Source organism: Talpa occidentalis, unplaced genomic scaffold (genome assembly GCF_014898055.3).
Source record: "Talpa occidentalis isolate TD23 unplaced genomic scaffold, MPIMG_talOcc4v2.1 talOcc4.12, whole genome shotgun sequence".
NCBI lineage: Eukaryota > Metazoa > Chordata > Mammalia > Eulipotyphla > Talpidae > Talpa > Talpa occidentalis.
In genome coordinates, this window is record NW_023601212.1 from 37333733 (window position 1) to 37351662 (window position 17930).

At 40.9% G+C, this 17930-nt stretch overlaps 1 protein-coding gene and 1 long non-coding RNA gene across 2 annotated transcripts in view; one reads left to right on the forward strand and one right to left on the reverse strand.

The window, feature by feature from the left end:
- LOC129145479 (uncharacterized) overlaps positions 1–3687 on the reverse strand; it is a 63484-nt gene extending 59797 nt beyond the window's left edge. Inside the window, exons 1-2 of the long non-coding RNA XR_008551099.1 lie at positions 3624–3687; positions 1622–1757 (exon numbers count right to left, since the gene is read on the reverse strand). This is a non-coding gene — a long non-coding RNA (uncharacterized LOC129145479). The remainder of the gene's footprint in view (positions 1–1621; positions 1758–3623) is intronic.
- On the forward strand, positions 1676–12488 carry MMP8 (matrix metallopeptidase 8). Its single transcript, XM_037505717.1, has 10 exons — positions 1676–1795; positions 3390–3634; positions 4400–4548; positions 4637–4762; positions 7656–7817; positions 9701–9818; positions 10524–10657; positions 11200–11353; positions 12087–12190; positions 12330–12488. Exons 1-10 carry the CDS (start codon positions 1685–1687, stop codon positions 12437–12439), a joined length of 1413 nt encoding a protein of 470 aa, XP_037361614.1. The 5' UTR covers positions 1676–1684; the 3' UTR covers positions 12440–12488.
- Positions 12489–17930: the final 5442 nt, after the last annotated feature.

A 17930-nucleotide genomic window follows, 5' to 3' on the forward strand; every position in this document is an offset into this window, starting at 1 on the left:
GTCCAAATATGGTCTGATGAAAGACAATTTCTTTGGTTTGCTTACAGAACTTGCAAGTGATAACAGGAGGGAACTGAACTACTTACCATAACATCTCAACAAAGACATTATTTACTTAATGACATGTTATACATTATCCATAATACATTTTATACATAGGAATACCTGCATTTACTGAGTATATAAAGGTATATGTAAATGATACAGTCATCCTTCAGTATCCATGAGGAATTGGTTCTAGAATCTCAGCAGATTCCATAATCCATGGACACTCAATTCCTTTAAACAAAATAGCATAGTATTTGCAAATAACCTATGCACAGAGCATTTGCAAATAACCTATGCTTTAAATGAAATGTAGTTTGCTTATAACACCTAATGCAATTTAAATGCTATATTAATAGTTTGTTATATTGTATTTTTAGGGAATAATGGTGAGAAAAGAAAGTCTGTACATGTTTAGTACAGATGCAACCATGCTAACTCCATAGTTCAAGTCTGAAAGCAGGGCCCATGGACATGGAGGGACCACTGCACATGGAGACCGTATGGTGTATGATGTACATGCCCACGGACTCAGAATGAATGGGATCAGGAGGCATGTCTTGAAAAGAATGCTCAAGGGCCCCTGTAGGAGTCACACTGTCTGAAAATCCTCTCTCATTGTCTTTTTCCTTGAGAAATATGCAAACCACCTCATTTTCCCTCTCCCTCAACTCTTCCTCCAAAAACATGAGCCAGGGCATCACACTTGTTGCATCCAGGAACTATTACTCCATCTTCAGCAGCAGTGGGAAACTACACAGCCTGGGGGTTATTGGGGTACTGTCAGTTGGGTCTCTCTAAACATGCCACCTGGGGTTGAATCCTGGTCCTTCCACACTTTAGCCTACACGAGTCAGCTAACAGCTCTATAAAAAGCAGGTCATAATAGCATCTACCTCCCAAGGCTGGTGAGGAAGGACTGAGGCAATGTACGCACAGGGTGATGTCTGGAACACATAAATATTCAGCAAATGTGTGTCATAATCCATATCCATATTGTTCTCTTTGTCTCTCCTGTGGAAAATCCCGCTGGCAGATTGGGGATTTTCTACTACACTGATGTCAAAACCACATCCTTCAGAAGCTACCCCAAAACCCCCACAGAAATCCTGCACACAAGATGACTCATGCGCCTCACCCATAGCAGGGCAGGTAAGTACAGAGATGCTCTGATAAAGCTCCTTTGTCCCAAATACCAGCGTAAATACCCAGTGGTTGTCTAATCGTGTTCCCCTGCATAAAATCAGTGCAGCCTTGGCATCAGAAGAAATGTAAACTCTTAGATAACTGGTGTTACTTAACTTCAGTATCAGAACCTTTTTCTTTTTTCTTGATCAGATAATTTTTGCAAAAGTAAATCTCTTAATTAAAAAATCAAAAAGAAAAGAATATAAATTGCACTTTTTTTCTGTTGTCTGCCATTTTGGGTACTAAATCACATTATGACATTGCAAAACTGTCAGAGTGTAATTAACTTGCATTGCTTCACATTCCTGATGCAGCAATTCTTGAAGACACCGCTTTATAAGGGACCCAGACAGCACCTAGAGGGACACTGTGAAGCCAGGGCACTCACCGAAGGAAGGGCCCAGTGGGAGCACAGCGGAGGGCAGGAGAGGGCCTACTTGGAGACAGAGCCATGTTCAGTCTGAAGCCACTTCCACTTGTGCTCTTGCTCCACATGCAGCTTTCCAGGGCCTTTCCGATATCTTCTGAATCCCCAGGAGAAAAAGACATAAAAGTTGTTCAGGTAAATTGACTCTCAGCAGGTGGGTGGTTGATGTGCTGGCTGTTAGGAATTTGGTGGATTGCTTTCTCTTTTCAGTTCAAACAGCATTAAAGAAATTCCCTGGGTAGTATGTGGACGCATATCTTATTTCAGGGATGTAGAGGCTTCCAAGCTGGCCAGGCCTCGGACCTGTAAAAACTGGCATGAAACAAAGCCTAGAAAAGACAACTCCCCAGCTGTCTCCAGCCAGGAACCCACATAGAAGGAATGGTTTTAATTACAAATTAAATGCTTTCCTTTCTCCCTGACCTAAGCTGTTCCCTTCCAGAACATCTGCAACCCAGACCCTACAGCTACATGCCTGGTACTTCCTATACGCACTTGTCTCTGTAGTTAGATTGCAGGTGTGGAGGAGAGCTTGAGGATAGGAAATTACAAGGAACTAGAAATCAGTTCATAGTGTAATCAGACCTCTTAACATAAGATGATGGAGTCATTTGATAACTCTTGGAAGCACTATAAAAGCAGAACCAGTAACATTTTCCCCTTGTTCCATGGCATGAAAGGCCAAATTTTAAGAACTAACTAGAAGATAAATCTGTTACAAATTTATCAAGTGCAATTTTCTTAGCATTACAGTTTTAGAAAAGCTGCTTTTTCTCTTATTTTTTGATAACTTTTACAATGCTAACAGTCCCCAGGAATTAATAACTAGAGGTCACTGAGTGCTTGTTCTGTACAGGGTGCTTTGCTAAGAGCTACCAAACACCATCTTGTTGCCTGCTCACAATAGTGTGGATGTTGGGGGGAGGGGCCTGGGGCCGGGAGAGAGAGGGACATAATGAGGCGAGACTGTTATTGCCACTTAAGAGACTAAAGTTAATCTTAGATCAGTGAAGTTACATGCCCATGGACTCAGTTAATACACAGCAAAAGTAAGGTCTGACCCCAAAGCCTGTGGGAGCACAAAACATTCTGTCCTGGACAGGGCTCAAGGGTGCCAAAGGTGAAAGAAAGATGTTTCAGGATTGGCTTGTTAATACCCACAGAACCTTTATTTTCTGTGAGTGCTGGCCCCTTCTCAGGACTTATTTAGTGGATAAAATGCTATCAGCAGTGGTGCTGATTGGAGTGCTTTTGAAATTGCCAGTTCTCATTGTAGAAGCAACATGGTAAGCTGGGACTGAACTGTCACCTTGGCAAGTTTCTTCTCTGCACCTCCATGTCTTGGGATAATTAAATCTCTACAATAGTGAAAAGAGGATTTAAAGAGCACTGATGCAGCTAGGACCTCCAGAAGTCAATAAATTCCAGTGCTAAGTTTCTCATAAAAATAAGTCAGTCTCCTGACTATATACAAGCATTTTGCATGATGCCTCATTCTACATTCCTTGGGAAACACCCATATTGATGCATAAACCTTAACAGGAATAGTGCCTAGAGTACTAGTTTTTGCAATAGGTACTATTCTTTCCGAGTCAGTGCTTTTGTTCCTGTTGCTATTGGTTTTAATCCTGGTTTGGCCTCTGCAGTAACTTAGAAGAAAGGTAAAATTCCCTTAGAGAATGGGAGGGAATTTCACAGCAAGTTCCCTTATATGTCTCTCTTTGCCCAGAGATACCTAGAGAACTTCTATCAGTTACCAAAGGACAGATTCCAGTTGGAAAAGAAGAAAAGCACTAGTGTGATTGTTGAAAAGCTGAAAGAAATGCAGCAGTTCTTTGGGTTGAAGGTGACGGGGAAGCCAGATGAGGAAACTCTAGAGATGATGGAAAAGCCTCGCTGTGGAGTGCCTGATAGTGCTGGTTTTATGTTGACCCCAGGAAGCCCCAAGTGGAAACATACTAACCTGACCTACAGGTGATATTTCTAGAGTTTCACCATTCATTCATTCAACCATTATTTACTGAGTTCTTGTGATGTAGCAGGTGCAGATTCTGGTGAACAAATATGAGAATTAATAGGTAATGATCCCACAGGTTCTTTCAATCCAAAGCCTGCCATTTTTGTCTTCCTTCTCTAGCAATCTAAAGAAGCTTGCGGCAATGTCTTGCCAAGACTCGCAGTAAAACCCCCCAAATACTTAATCATTGGTGGGGGAAATCTAGCCTCACCTTTAATGTATCTTGATGATGATGATGATATTGATGATGATGATGATGACCAGTATCTATTGGATATTTGAATATTGCCAAGTAGTGAACTAATGCTTTATAAGCATTTGTATGTATTTAAACCCCACAATAACCCTGTGAAAGGCACACTATGTGAGTCTCATTTCATGAATGAGGAAACTGAGTCTCAAGACATGTACTAACTTGTGCAGCACATACATTTGTCTTCAACCCAGAATCCTGCACTTACTCTTTCTAACCTCTCATCACTTAAGCAACTTGCTCCAAAATAGAAGAACTCATATGGTAAAGGATCACTGGCGCTTTGGTGGTGGGTGTGGTGTGATAACAAACATTTCTAGAAGTGTCAACCTGTACCCCAATATATACAGTGTTGTAAAGCAACATTACCTCAATAAATATAATTTTAAAAATACATAAAAATTAAAGGAGAACTTAATCTGTTAATGAAATGCTGTGATAAACAATAATGAATCTCCTCATTTTAAAGGATCATTGACTATACCCCACAATTGTCAAAGACTGATGTAGAAACAGCAATTGAGAAAGCCTTTCAAGTCTGGAGTGGTGCAACACGGCTGACCTTCACCAAGCTCTCCCAGGGAGAAGCAGATATCATGATCGCTTTTGTCCAAAGAGGTAGGCCAAAGAGGTTATGCTCAATTGCACTTGCCTTTCTTGGCTCAACAGATTTGACAAGGACCTAATATTAATGGTTTCATTTCAGATCATGGTGACAATTCTCCATTTGATGGGCCCAATGGCATCCTTGCTCATGCCTTTCAGCCAGGCCCAGGCATTGGAGGAGATGCTCATTTTGATGCAGAAGAAATATGGACCAAGACTTCTAGAAGTAAGTTCGCCAAGGTTATGTCCATATGCAGCATCTGATTAACTTTTTCTGTTAGAATTCTCAATGCCCCCACCACACACACACACACGCACATTCAAGTTAATGTAATATTTCAAAACACAATCTGACCATCTAAATTATTTCTACCTCAAGATAGTAAGTTAACATAGGTTTAAAAAAAATCCTGAAACTGGGCCTCCCCGGTGGCGCAGCAGTTGAGCGCTGGGCTGCGAAGCTGCCCGCGGCCTCTGCGGCGCCGGATCGATCCCCGGCTGCTCCCCGGCCACCGGAGGAGGGTCCCACATGGCACGCAGACCTCTCCTGCCGCCCGCTGCTCCCCTCAGCAGTGTACTTCAGTCCTTCTGCCTGCTCTGCTCCCCGCTCTGGCTCTGGTGAATTCTCTCACCCTCCTGCGCTTCTGACTATACCTAGTACATGTATAAACAAAACAAACAAACAAATAAATAAAATAAATTAAAAAAACCCATGCCTCTATAAAAAAAAAATAAATAATAAATGAAATAAATTTTTAAAAAATCCTGAAACTAACTACCTACCTTATTTCTAGGATAGGAATTGGGAAGTTACAGACCATTCCTAAATCCTACCAAGGCTTATTCATATAAAAATAGTTTTGGGGGAACAGGGCCACAGTCATTTGTTTCTGCATTACCTGTGGCAGTTTTTACACTGGAAAGGCAGAACTGAGTAATTCAGACAGTGACCATCTGGCTCTTGGAGCCTAAAATATTTACTATCTGACCCTATACAAAAGAGTTTGTTGACCACTGCTTGAGGACATATCTTTCTTTTAACATTCTGAAACATAATGGTGTTTGGAAAAGAGCCCTATATTTGGAAATTTCAGAAATAATTTGGTTCATTTAGAAAATTGTCCTTCCTGAGAAAGGACAGTCATCTTCTTTTTATCTAGTTATTTCAGCTTCATGGATTGCTTTCTCAACGGCATGGAGATATTTAGCAAGTCATCCTTTTCAAAAGACTGAGAGTAAGAGGAATTAGGGCACCTGAGGGGAAGAAAAGAGGGTAAGGACAGGGACTTTAAATCTATATGGTACTTCACAAGGCTATAGGGCAATAATATGCCACAGAACACTTTCTAGAAAATAATAGGAAAGGAACCTTTTACCTTTGCTTAGGACCTGTTCCTCCTACCATATTCTCAACATAAATCCCTGTGCTAGTAGCTGTGTTCGCATTCCTACTGCCCTTCTCTCTAGTTCAGATGGTCATTCCCTCTTATATGAACTAAGTGATTCAGATTCCCACCTGGACTGTCTACCTCCAGTCTCTACTCCCTCTAATTTCCCCCAATATGGCCCTATGGTTTGTCTTTGGAAAGCCCATCTTAGATCACATCACCCTCCTACTTAAAACTCTGTTTTTACCTATTCTGGACCAAATAATATCCCAATACTATCACTTAGCATTAAAGTTCTTGGTAATCTTCCAGCCCCGTCATGGCTCATCCTCATATTTCACAGCCACAAGTCACATTATATATTCACTTTTCTTAGATTACATCCATGGTGTGCTTTCTACTCCCTTATATTTGCTTGCAATGCTTCCTCTTCCTTAAAATGCCCCTTCCCATGCCCCAAGTTCCAACATTCAAAATCTCTCTCTGCCTATGCTGTGTCAGATGTCACGCCCCTCTTAACTTTCAGCTGGAATTGAGGCCATTAGTCTCAGAATCCCAACAGCCTTTGTTTCTCCTTGTCTAACTGCTCTCCTCATTGTTCTATCCATTCACCTTCCCCCCTTTCACACTATGCACCATGACAAATCCCCCAAAGCACCTCATATAGTATTCCAGGCACTCTGATTTTTTTAAATCTACTCATGAAAACAAAACTGGAAGGATATGATGATCCAGGAAATTAGTCCACAGAGCATGGGTAGAATTTTACTAGGCTAGCGACCCACAGGAAGTTGACTGTGGTGGTAAGAACTTGGGTGCTGCCCTTCACTTGGGCTCAACACCTGCATTACTCACTTATTATCACAAGACCAGTAACAAGATACTCAAAATCTTTGCGCTTCCATTCCTTTACTGTAAAAGCATTTCCAAGAGTACTTCATTAAAATGTTGGGAGAATTAAATAATATTACACAGTCTAGCATACAGGGAGTACTCTACAACTATGATTTTAACAAAAGTAAGTATGTAGGAAAATGCAGTGTTTGTGAGATGGCAAGTAGTCTGGCAGGAGTGAAGGATTTGCATCAGAAGTCAAATCCCCAGGTACCTGCTGGAGCCCAGCAGGGAAGTCATGGAGGCCAGGCAAGGAGCTTGGACTTCCTGTGACAGGAAGGGAAGCTTTGGAAGCCCTGCAGTTCCCAGTCATGGGGCATGAAGCTCCAGGAAGGTACAAGGTGGGGAGGGAGCACTGAGAGGCAGCAGCTGTCTCCTTGGGCAGAATTTCTGGAGCTACTTGGAGAGTTCTGAATCCAGAGGAGGTGGTGTGTGCCTGTGGGTGATTCAGAGCCAAGCGAATGAGTCCCACAGGTGGCAGGCTTCTATCTGTTCACTGCAACTTGACTAATGAAGTTAAGGTCCCAGGAGACTGGTGAGGGGCAAGTATGTGGGCTTCTGTGTGCCATGAGATCTGCACTGGCTGTGCCACCATGTCCTAAGCCTCAGGTCCACATCCATGAAGTGTGAAAATACAAATAAAGGCAGTTTCTCTTGGTTCTCAGATTTGATGAGGAATACCCATCTATATCATCTCCTGGCTCGATTCCTTCCAATCTGAAAGGAGAATGGAAAAAGGCTGGGCTACTTTTTTGGTTTTGGAGTGGCGATGCTTGATATCCAAATAGACTTTTTGATTCATTTGCAGCCATTCATCACACGTGCTTTTTTTTTCAGATTACAACTTGTTTCTGGTAGCTGCCCATGAATTTGGCCATTCCTTGGGGCTTTCTCACTCCTCTGACCCTGGGGCCTTGATGTATCCCAATTACGCTTTCAGTGAGCCCAGCACCTATGTGCTCCCGCAAGATGACATCAACGGCATTCAGGCCATCTATGGTAAGGGCACCAGAAGATCATGGCGGGACCTGGGAGTAGGCCTGGGGACTTGAGCACCTCCCCCTCTGCACATCTCTCAGATGTGTCCCTTGGGCAAGTCCAACTGAACTCTGCAGGTGGCTAGTCCACAGTACAGCATTAGCAGAGGAGCCTGGGAGCAGAGGCTCTGCTGCTGCCCTTGGGGAAAGGTCAGGGAGAAATGAACCACAACAATTCCTGGCAGATATCCATGGACTGGATGGTGTCCAGGAAGGATGTCCTCCTTCCTTTTTAGAATGTTTTCAAAGTTTATATATGTTTAAAAAGACATAACTACCCCTTTCATACAGCAATCTTAGATCTATTTACCCAGAAAATTCTCACATAGGTCTATGAGGGGACATGTGCATGTCATGGCAAGGGTGTCCATTACAGCTTTGTCTGTGGTGGTGCAATTTGGAGGGAAGCCAGGAGTCTCCAAGGAGGAGAAGATACAGGTAACAGGTGGTAGGTGCGGCTCCAGAGTTACATGCAGTGGTTAGAAGTAGCAAATTAGGTGAACACGAGGCAAAGCCATGGAGGAGTCTTTAAAACACTGTGCTTCATGAGAAAGAAGCAAAATAATATATACACAAGCTGTCAATTACACAATATAAGAATCTCCATAAATTCAAAATGCATATAGGAAAATAATAATAAATATAAATGAATATAGACAAAGCAAGGCATTTTCAAGAAACATGTTAATAAGATGAATAAGGTGACTACTGAACTACTGAACATACTAAAATTGTTATCTATTGGGGGAAGGAGAGCAATGGAAATGGAGTAAAGAGAAAAAAACTTTTTTTAAAAGACATGATTTATACTTTCTGGGGTGGGATATAGGGGTCTGTGTACCTGCAGTTTGATCTAAGTATGGTTTGGGTAAGACCATGTGCTAGATCTCTGCTTTTTTTTTTTTTTAAAGATTTATTTATTTATTTATACAAGCACTGGGTACAGTCAGAAGCATGGGAGGGTGAGAGAATTCACCAGAGCCAGAGCGGGGAGCAGAGCAGGCAGACTGATGAAATACACTGCTGAGGGGAACAGCGGGCGCAGCAGGAGAGGACTGCACGCCATGTGGGACCCTCACTGGTGGCTGGGGATGGAACTGGTGCTGCAGAAGCTGTGGGCAGCTTCACAGCCCAGTGCTCAACCGCTGCACCACCAGGGGAAGCCCTCTCTGCTCTTTCTTGCCCTCCTGACCACTTGTGGCCATAAGGAAGAATGAGAAATCAGAGAAGAGGTTAGAGGCTCTTAGAAGTGCGGAGTGGAGCAGAGTGAAAATGGGAACGCATTCTTCCTTCCTTGTGGGAGCATCACAAAACCAAGTAATCCAGGGTGTGGTGTGTTCTCACGAAAACAGAATTTGCAGAATGGCCAGACCTACTCTGCTTGCCTCTACTCCCATCCCCTTTCCCCTAAAAAACACCTCCTTCCCCTGTTCACCATGTTTTAAATTCTCTAAACTGCCAGTATAACCCTTCACCTTATAATGAGAAAACACACCAATGCAAATACTTTCGGAAGTATTGATTCAGAGGTATAGTGTATGTCACCACACCACACCCACTAGCAAGGCAACCATAGTCCTCCATCGCCAGTTCATTAGCACCTTTCTCTCTTTGCTCCTGAGACCCGCTTTCTCCCTCTCATAGCCTCAATTCTGCAGTAAGATTTCTAGGGTTTGTTTTGGTTGAGTTTTGTTTCTTTATATTCCATACATGCGTGAAATCACCTGATCTGGTATTTGTCTTTTTCCTTCTGACTTATTTCACTTACCATCCTCCCCTCCAGTTCCATCCATGTTACTGCAAATGGCAAGATTTCACCTATAAAAGGCTTTCTCTTTCCCCCAGGACTTTCAAACAATCCGGTGCAACCAACTGGACCAAGCACACCCTCAACCTGTGACCCCAGACTGACCTTTGATGCTATCACCACACTCCGTGGAGAAATATTTTTTTTTAAAGACAAGTATAAGATTGAACTATTCTTTACTTTGACTACTTTTATGGGCATAACTTAAAATTGGTTTCTAATTAAGTCCCACATCGCACAATACTCAGCTTTTTTTTCGAATTCTACCCAAATGCATCCTATTGGAACTTACAACTCAAAACATCTAGGAAAAGAAACCAAAAAGCTAAAACATTATAAGTGTTCAGATGTTTGTGATGTAAGTGGCCATGAGCTCTGTTTCGTTGGAGACCCCAGAGTTGAGTTTATCAAAATATAGCACTCTGTTCCACCCTAACACAGTCAACGGAAACTGTCATTTAACCAGCTGCAAGGGAAATCATCTAATTAATGAAAATTTTTCATTTTCCCATTGACTGTTTTGTGAATGTGTTGTCATAGGCTGAGTGTACTTGTATTGTTTTTGCTGGAATATTCTAAATAGTCTCGTCAATTTGTATAAGTGGTAATGGAAGAAACTAACAAGATAAAATTTGTTAATGTTGAGGAGGAGCACAGTGTAAAATGTATACAAGTCAGGTCATGCCTGTGGCCTCCCCTGATGATGGTGAGGCACTCATCACAAAGCACTAGCTATGTGCTGGCCACTATGCTAGAAAGCCTGCATTCACTATAGTGACCCATCCTCCCAGCAATTCTAGCCCAGGTCCCACAGAAACTGCCTGCTTAGACTGAGGTGTATGTGTGGTTTGGTTCCTTTAGATACTTCTGGAGAAGGCATCCTCAGCTACGAAGAGTTGAACTCAATTTTATTTCTCTCTTCTGGCCATCCCTGCCCAATGGCATACAGGCTGCCTATGAGGATGTGGACAGGGACCTTGTTTTCCTATTTAAAGGTAACTGCCTAAGGTTTTTGACTCATTTGAATTCTGCTTGAAGGAAGGGGGCACTGCTTCTTTGTGCTCCCTTCCAGGTTCACAACAGGCAAGCTGGTGAGTGTTATGTCAGCTCGGCTTTCGTCAGGGGACTTGGGGTGGGTCCCTTCTCTATCTCTGATGCTGTGTGACCCTTAGCAGGTTGTAGCCTCTTCAGGTCTCAGTTTTCTCAGCTACAACATGAGTAAATCTTATTAGACCTCCTTTGGTATCCCTTCACCCTCTTCCCAGATAAAATTTTCAAAGATACCTCAATGCTGCAATTTATTCTCTGAATAGAAGTCATATAAGACCTGCCATCAAACTGTGTGTCCATGAATGCTAGCCTAAGAAGTGTGAATTTTTATACATGTGGGTCCCCACTAGTGCTCTCAAAACCCCATGAACTTAAGTTTGGCACCTTTATTCCATTGCTATGATGAATTTGTGTCAAAACTAAGAAGTGATATAGATTTTGTAGGAATGGAAGGACTTATCTAACATAGAACCTGAATCATTGGCAGGAAGCCAATACTGGGCTCTGAATGGCTATGACATTCAGCAAGGTTATCCCAAGGACATATCAAACTACGGCTTCCCACTCAGTGTCCAAGCAATTGATGCCGCTGTTTCCTACAGGAAAAAAACATACTTCTTTGTAAAAGACCAATTCTGGAGGTAAGGCAAACTATTTTTCCAACTGGAGACTAAAATCCATTTCTTTACCCTGTGTACAAACTACTAATGATCAAGCATCTAAAGGTTTTAAAACTCTGAATGGAACTTGATAGGTCACAGGATGAATGGTTTGCCATGAATTTTGAAAATGGTATTTTTAAACATTAAAATGCCTGTACAATGGTGTTAAGATTCCCTATCATGAAAGGGAAAATTCTAATAAACACTAGGGAGGAATGCAAAGAGGCTACTTCTAATGAATTCACTTCTAATACACTCAAATGTTATCCAGATAAGCATTGGAATTTGATGTCCAAGTTGAACTTACAATTTACATTTAGTCAGAGAAAGAGAAACACTCTTAGTAATTAAGTTACAGTCTTGGAAAATATAAGCTTTCATTTTTTAAAAACAACACTGTGCCAGCAGTCAGGAGCTTATTTTAGTATTAATGATACCCATATATGTTATAAAAATATCTACCCTTAGCGGTAAAATGTAGTCATGTTGGTCATGCCTGTGGCCTCCCCTGACAACAGTGAGGCATTCACTATGTAGACACTATCACCTTAGAGGTAGAGAATTATCCATTCTCAGTCCCAATAAATAGATCATTGTGAAAATGAATGAGAAAATTTGTATGAAGGCACTTTGTAACGTACATGCAATTTAGTAAAGTTATTATTCTATATTACATTGGTCTTAAAAAACATGACTTTTGTTTTCTTATCAGATATGATAACCAAAGACAATCCATGGATCCAGGCTATCCCAAAAGCATAGCAAGTACCTTTCAAGGAATTGAAAATAAAATAGATGCAGTTTTCCAGCAGGATGGTAAGTAGAATAAAACTATTAATAATTTTACTTGCACATTTGCATTTCAGTGGTATATTGGGAAAGAAGTATACGTTTAAAACATCTGAGGTCTGTCTTCTCAAGCTAATTCAATAACTTACCTCTTATTTTTTTACAGAGTTCTTCCTCTTCTTCAGTGGACCAAGATACTACGCATTTAATCTTAATACTCGCACTGTGACCAGGGTTGACAGAAGCAATAAATGGCTTAACTGCAGACAAAAGTGATGCAAAATCAGAATGTGTTTTCACAGATTTTCTGAATAGAGAAGGAAAGTCTAACTCACATATCTATTATATTAGATCCTATTTGTACTTTTCTAAACAATAAATAATGTGCCACTGTACTTATTGGCCCTGTCCTGCTCAAAATATACATTTGGAGTATTCCACTATTTGCAAAAGCTGATTTAGTTTTATCTACAGTAAGTGCTCGCTTAACATCATTCATAGATTCTCGGAAACTTCAACTTTAAACAAAAGAACATGTAACAAATCCAGGTCCTCAATGTCATTTTATTCCGTGTCAGCAGGTATTCTCTTTCCATCCATCAACTTGCTTGGTTGTTATAATCAACTGATAACAAATGAAACAGGTAGTGAAAGCCATCCCAGGGAGAAAGTGGATTAAGCTATTTTTTATCATCTCAGTATTCACTATTTCATTACCTGTTTGCCTGACTGCTGAAATATTTCTGAATCTCTGTAAACATGTCTTGGGTGTATCTGCCACATGCTATTGAATGCTGGGCACTGGTGAGAAGTAAGGATTATGAACAACACAGACAACAACCCTTGCCTTTGAAGAAAATGTGGCGTTCCTATGTTTATAGCAGCACTGTTTACAATAGCTAAGCTTTGGAAACAACCCAAATGCCCAAAAATAGATGACTGGATCAAGAAGATGTGGTACATATATACCATGGAATATTACTCAGCATTCAAAAAAGATAAACACATGCAATTTGCAGCAACATGGATGGTGCTGGAAAGGATCATGCTCAGCGAAATAAGCCAGAAAGAAAAAGAAAAATGCCGGATGGTCTCACTCATAGCAGGAATCTAAAAAACTTAAATAAGGGACCAGGAAAATGAATAACTATAAGAAAGTGAAAATCAAAATCAACAAAAAACTATGAACCAGAGATACTCTATGGGGGTAGGGGGTGGGAGGGGAGGGATTGGGGTCAAAATAAGGGGGTTGCAATTGTATGGGGAATATAAAATTAAAAAATATTATTATTAAAAAAAATCAAAAAAAAAAAAAAGAAAGAAAATGTGGTGCTATCTTCCACTCTGGGAAAGAAATGTTGACACATGTTGTGGGGATGGAGCTGAGTGCCCTCTCATCCACCCAAATATGTTGAAGTCCTAACTCCAGGTACCTGTGAATGTACCTCACTTGGACTAGAGTTTGCATATGTAATTAGTTAAAAAGCGGTTATACTGGATTTGGACAGGCCTAAGAATTGGCCTAAGAAGAGGAGAAACACAGGTACGGTGGAGAAGACCATGTGAACACAAATGCAGCGATGGAGTGAGGGAGCTACATGCCAAGGCTGACTGGCAACCACCAGTCAGGAAGGGCCAGGAGGGATCTCCACCCAGACCCTCCAGAGAGAAGAGCACAACCCTCCTGAGTGTCAACCTTGACTTTGGGCTTTGGAGAGAATGCACTTCTCCTGTTTTAAGCTACCAAGTTTGTGGTACTTTGTTACAGTAGCCCTTAGAAGTTAATACAGTACAGCGGTAATTAAGAAAACGTACCAACACAGAATGATAATGTTGGCTTCCCCTGAGTAAGGTTACTGGCATCTTCCTGGGAATGCACAAATATAATGGGTACCCATTCCTTTCTTACCTTCTCCCTGTTTTCTCTTTCTAGAGTCCAAGCAAATGGGCTAGTTTTGTCTTTTGTTCACTGTTTTTTTTTTTTAATCTGGGATGCTGGGGCAGGGGGTGGGGTGTTAGATGGGGAGGGAGCACTACAGATAACCAGGGGTGCTGCACAAGGAACAGTGGTAGGCATAAAATTCAACAAATCTCATGAAATTGAATTAAACCAAGCTTAGGTGCTTATATTTGCTAATGACTTTTTTCTATTATGAACTATAGGATTTTGGGGACCATAACGGCTAGTCAAATATCAAAATTTTTACAATGTCACATTTGCAATTGTTGAATGTAATGCAGCTGATTATACAATAAATGAGTATTTTGAAATATATTTCTCACTAGCACATCCAACTTTCTTTTTCTGTTAAAGTTTTTAAGTCCCACAGATAATTTAATATAAATGGGCACCTTATTATGGTTTTTAAATTATCTATTAAATGAGTTCAAAGAAAAATTTGATTTTTAACAACTGATATGTCTACCTATAATTTCTTACAATACCACCAGGCAATTTATTTGAGCTGTAAAAATGAGTAGTAAATTTTGATACACTTGTAGTGATTTATACCCTGTCAAAATTATATTACATTAATCTGTTAAATACTGCTTCACAGTTCATGAAATGTCTTATAATATTCAGTGTCATTAAAAATTCCCTGAAATAGGGCCTCCCCAGTGGTGCAGCGGGTTGAGCGCAGCGCTGTAAAGCTGTCTGCAGCCAATGCAGCACCAGTTCAATTCCTGGCCAGCCGGTGAGAAACCCACATGGAGCCTGCCTTGCCCGCTGCTCCCCTCAGCAGTGTCTTTGGTCTGTCTACCTGTTCTGCTTCCCGCTCTATCTCTGGTGAATTCTCTCACCCTCCTGCGCTTCTGACCTGTACCCCGGTTCTTGTATAAATAAATAAAATCTTTTAAAAAATTGCCTGAAATATCTTAATTTATTTTACAATATGTGAAAACAAACTAATACATACTATAATTGCACTTGTTCAATTATTCAACAATAATAAACCATCTACATGTCCCAGGTGTGATGCTGGAGGGTTAGAGAGATGTGTAAATCATCCATTGCATCAATTTAGCAAGTGCCAGAGGACCTGCAAGAACGAGTGTTTTATTTTTAACAGAATAAATGTCTTATTTTCTAAAACCTCTTGTGATACCAATTTATATAGACACGAGGATTCCTCTTCTCAGGACACCTACAAGTTGTGCTAGCTACTTATGATAGTTTTAGCTCAAACCTCATCTGTACATTTTTGAGATGAGGACTGAGTTCATGTTATTTCTTTATCCATATTTCAAAGAGTCCTAGGAAGTGACGGCAAAGTGCAATCATTCAAAAATTTATCCTTTTGAAAAGTTCTCTTCTTGATATATACTTTCTGGCTATTATCTTAAAGTTTTAGGTGAGTACAAGAGATGTTGGAATCCACATTTACAACTTAAACAAATTACTTTTTATTTTAGAATGAGTATCTTCAAAAGCAAAGTCTAAATGAAGACTTTGGTGTGGTTCTTTTATTGGAGACAAGGTCCTAGGAAGCAAGCAGAGGCAGACAGGGAAGAAGGAGATGATAAGGGTGTGGTGTTGAGGGCTCTGCTCTGGGCAACTGAGGCTCAATTCCACCAGACTTCTGAGAAGCCTACAGAACCTCTTGCAATTGTTCAATTGCCAGGTAATAAAAGGTTGGAATAACCTCCTCCAGTTCTCTCCTGCACTGGGTGACTCTGGCATCTCATCATGCCTAGGCAGAAAACAAAATGATACACAGTATATACTTGTTAAGGCTGGACTTTGTCAGAGCAAGGTGAGTCACACACACCTGTCCACCAACAACAACCACAATCAGAGGTATTCAGAGGGAGTGTAACAGAGGACACCAGAGGCACCTCCTATATTTGTTGCTGGGAGGTTAAAATAATGGGACACTGGAGGAATCTTCTCTTGAGAAATTTACTAGGCCAAGAAAAAAGATATACAGATACTCATACTGGGTTTGAAATCTCAGTGTGGCAGAAGCCACTAGCTGCCTATGTTAGCATCATTCTTCTGCAATGATTTTATTGAGGTAGCAATGTAACCAGTTATATTATATAACCTCACTTACAGCTAGATGTGGCCCTAAGTTTAGAAATGCATTGCCAAAATGTGTAAGCAGAATATGACCTGAGCTTTTCACTAGGAATTTACTTTCTCTGCGTCCTTCCTCCTGCTGCCTGGGAACAGATACAATCTTCACTGGAGCCTGAGAAGTGACCTGAGCCACGAGCATCACATTGAGTGGGGTGGGGGAGCAGGGAAAAGGCGCCTGCACCTGTGATGATGTGCTGCTGTCTCACAAGCCCTGGACTAACAGATCTGGACTTGTGTGAGGGAGAAATATTTCTGTTGTTTTGCTCATCTGTTAATTGATTTTTTTCTGTAATATTCAAGTCTCGTTGACACTTCATCACATGAAGTGTCAGGGACCCACTCTAACCCCCAACAATGAAGTCACCCATTGACATGTCAGCCTAGGCACACACTGCTTCCACTCAGCTTTCTTGACTGGTTCTCAAACAGACTGCAGAGCACACTGCCAGACTTTTGGAAAGAAAGCTCCAAAAAAGATACTTCAAATAATCATGAGAGCAAAGGAAATTTAGCCAAAAAAACTAAAAAATATTTAACATTCTCAAAAACTATGAAGACATATTTTCTATCCAAAAGAACTGCTAAGCTATGGGAACAACCCAAATGCCCAAAAATAGATGACTGGAGCAAGAAGATGTCATACATATACACAATGGAATATTACTCAGCAACCAAAAAAGATAAACACATGCAGTTTGCACACAACATGGATGGAGCTAGAAGGGATCATGCTCAGCAAAATAAGTCAGAAAGAAAAAGAAAAATACCAGATGGTCTCACTCATAGAAGGAATTTAGAAAATTTAAATAAGAGACTGGAAAAAGACTAATCAAGACAAACTAAAAATCAAAATCAACAAGCAACTATAGGGCCTCCCCAGTGGCGCAGCGGTTGAGCGCTGGGTTGCGAAGCTGCCTGCAGCCTCTGCAGTGCCGGTTCGATCCCCGGCTGCTCCCCGGCCACTGGAGGAGGGTCCCACATGGCGCGCAGACCTCCCCTGCCGCCCGCTGCTCCCCTCAGCAGTGTACTTCGGTCCTTCTGCCTGCTCTGCTCCTCGCTCTGGCTCTGCTGAATTCTCTCACCCTCCCAGTGCTTGTATAAATAAATAAATCTTTAAAAAAAAAAAACAAAAAACAAGCAACTATAAACCAGAGACACACTACAGTGGGGGGCAGGGAAGGAGGGGTGGGGAGAAGAAAGACTAGAGTCAAAATAGGGGGGGGTGCAATTGTATGGGGAATATAACTATAATGAAAAATGCAAACATTGTGCAAAGATGAAAAATGATGTAAGAATTATATAAAATAAAATATTTAAAAAAACAAAAAACAAAAGAACTCTCACAGAATGCAATGTTAGAAACTAAAATAAAAGGATACCCAGAGAATGTGAAAGAATTGTTAGAAATTAGATACATATTAAAAACTCAATAGGTGAGTTAAAAATAAAATTGATGAAAAATAGTAAGAAATATATTAGAAACACAGAGATTCAATCCAGGAGGTCCAACAGAGATGCATTCCAAAAAAAGCAAGAGGATGGGGAAAAAAAGATTACCAAACTGGCTGATGTCACTAGGACAGTTTTACAATGGGTCCAAACTGTCAAAAAGTCTTGGAGGAATGACTTCAAACAAAATGGTATTGCTAGCTTTCCTATTATGTTTGATTAATTTGAGACTATTGG

Excerpts from the sequence above, each read along its gene's own strand:
- MMP8 (XM_037505717.1), top strand. The coding sequence starts at position 1,685 with ATGTTCAGTCTGAAGCCACTTCCACTTGTGCTCTTGCTCCACATGCAG. Across the intron at positions 1,796-3,389 it reads AAGACATAAAAGTTGTTCAG|AGATACCTAGAGAACTTCTA; the intron begins GTAAATTGACTC and ends CTCTTTGCCCAG. Across the intron at positions 7,818-9,700 it reads CGGCATTCAGGCCATCTATG|GACTTTCAAACAATCCGGTG; the intron begins GTAAGGGCACCA and ends TCTTTCCCCCAG.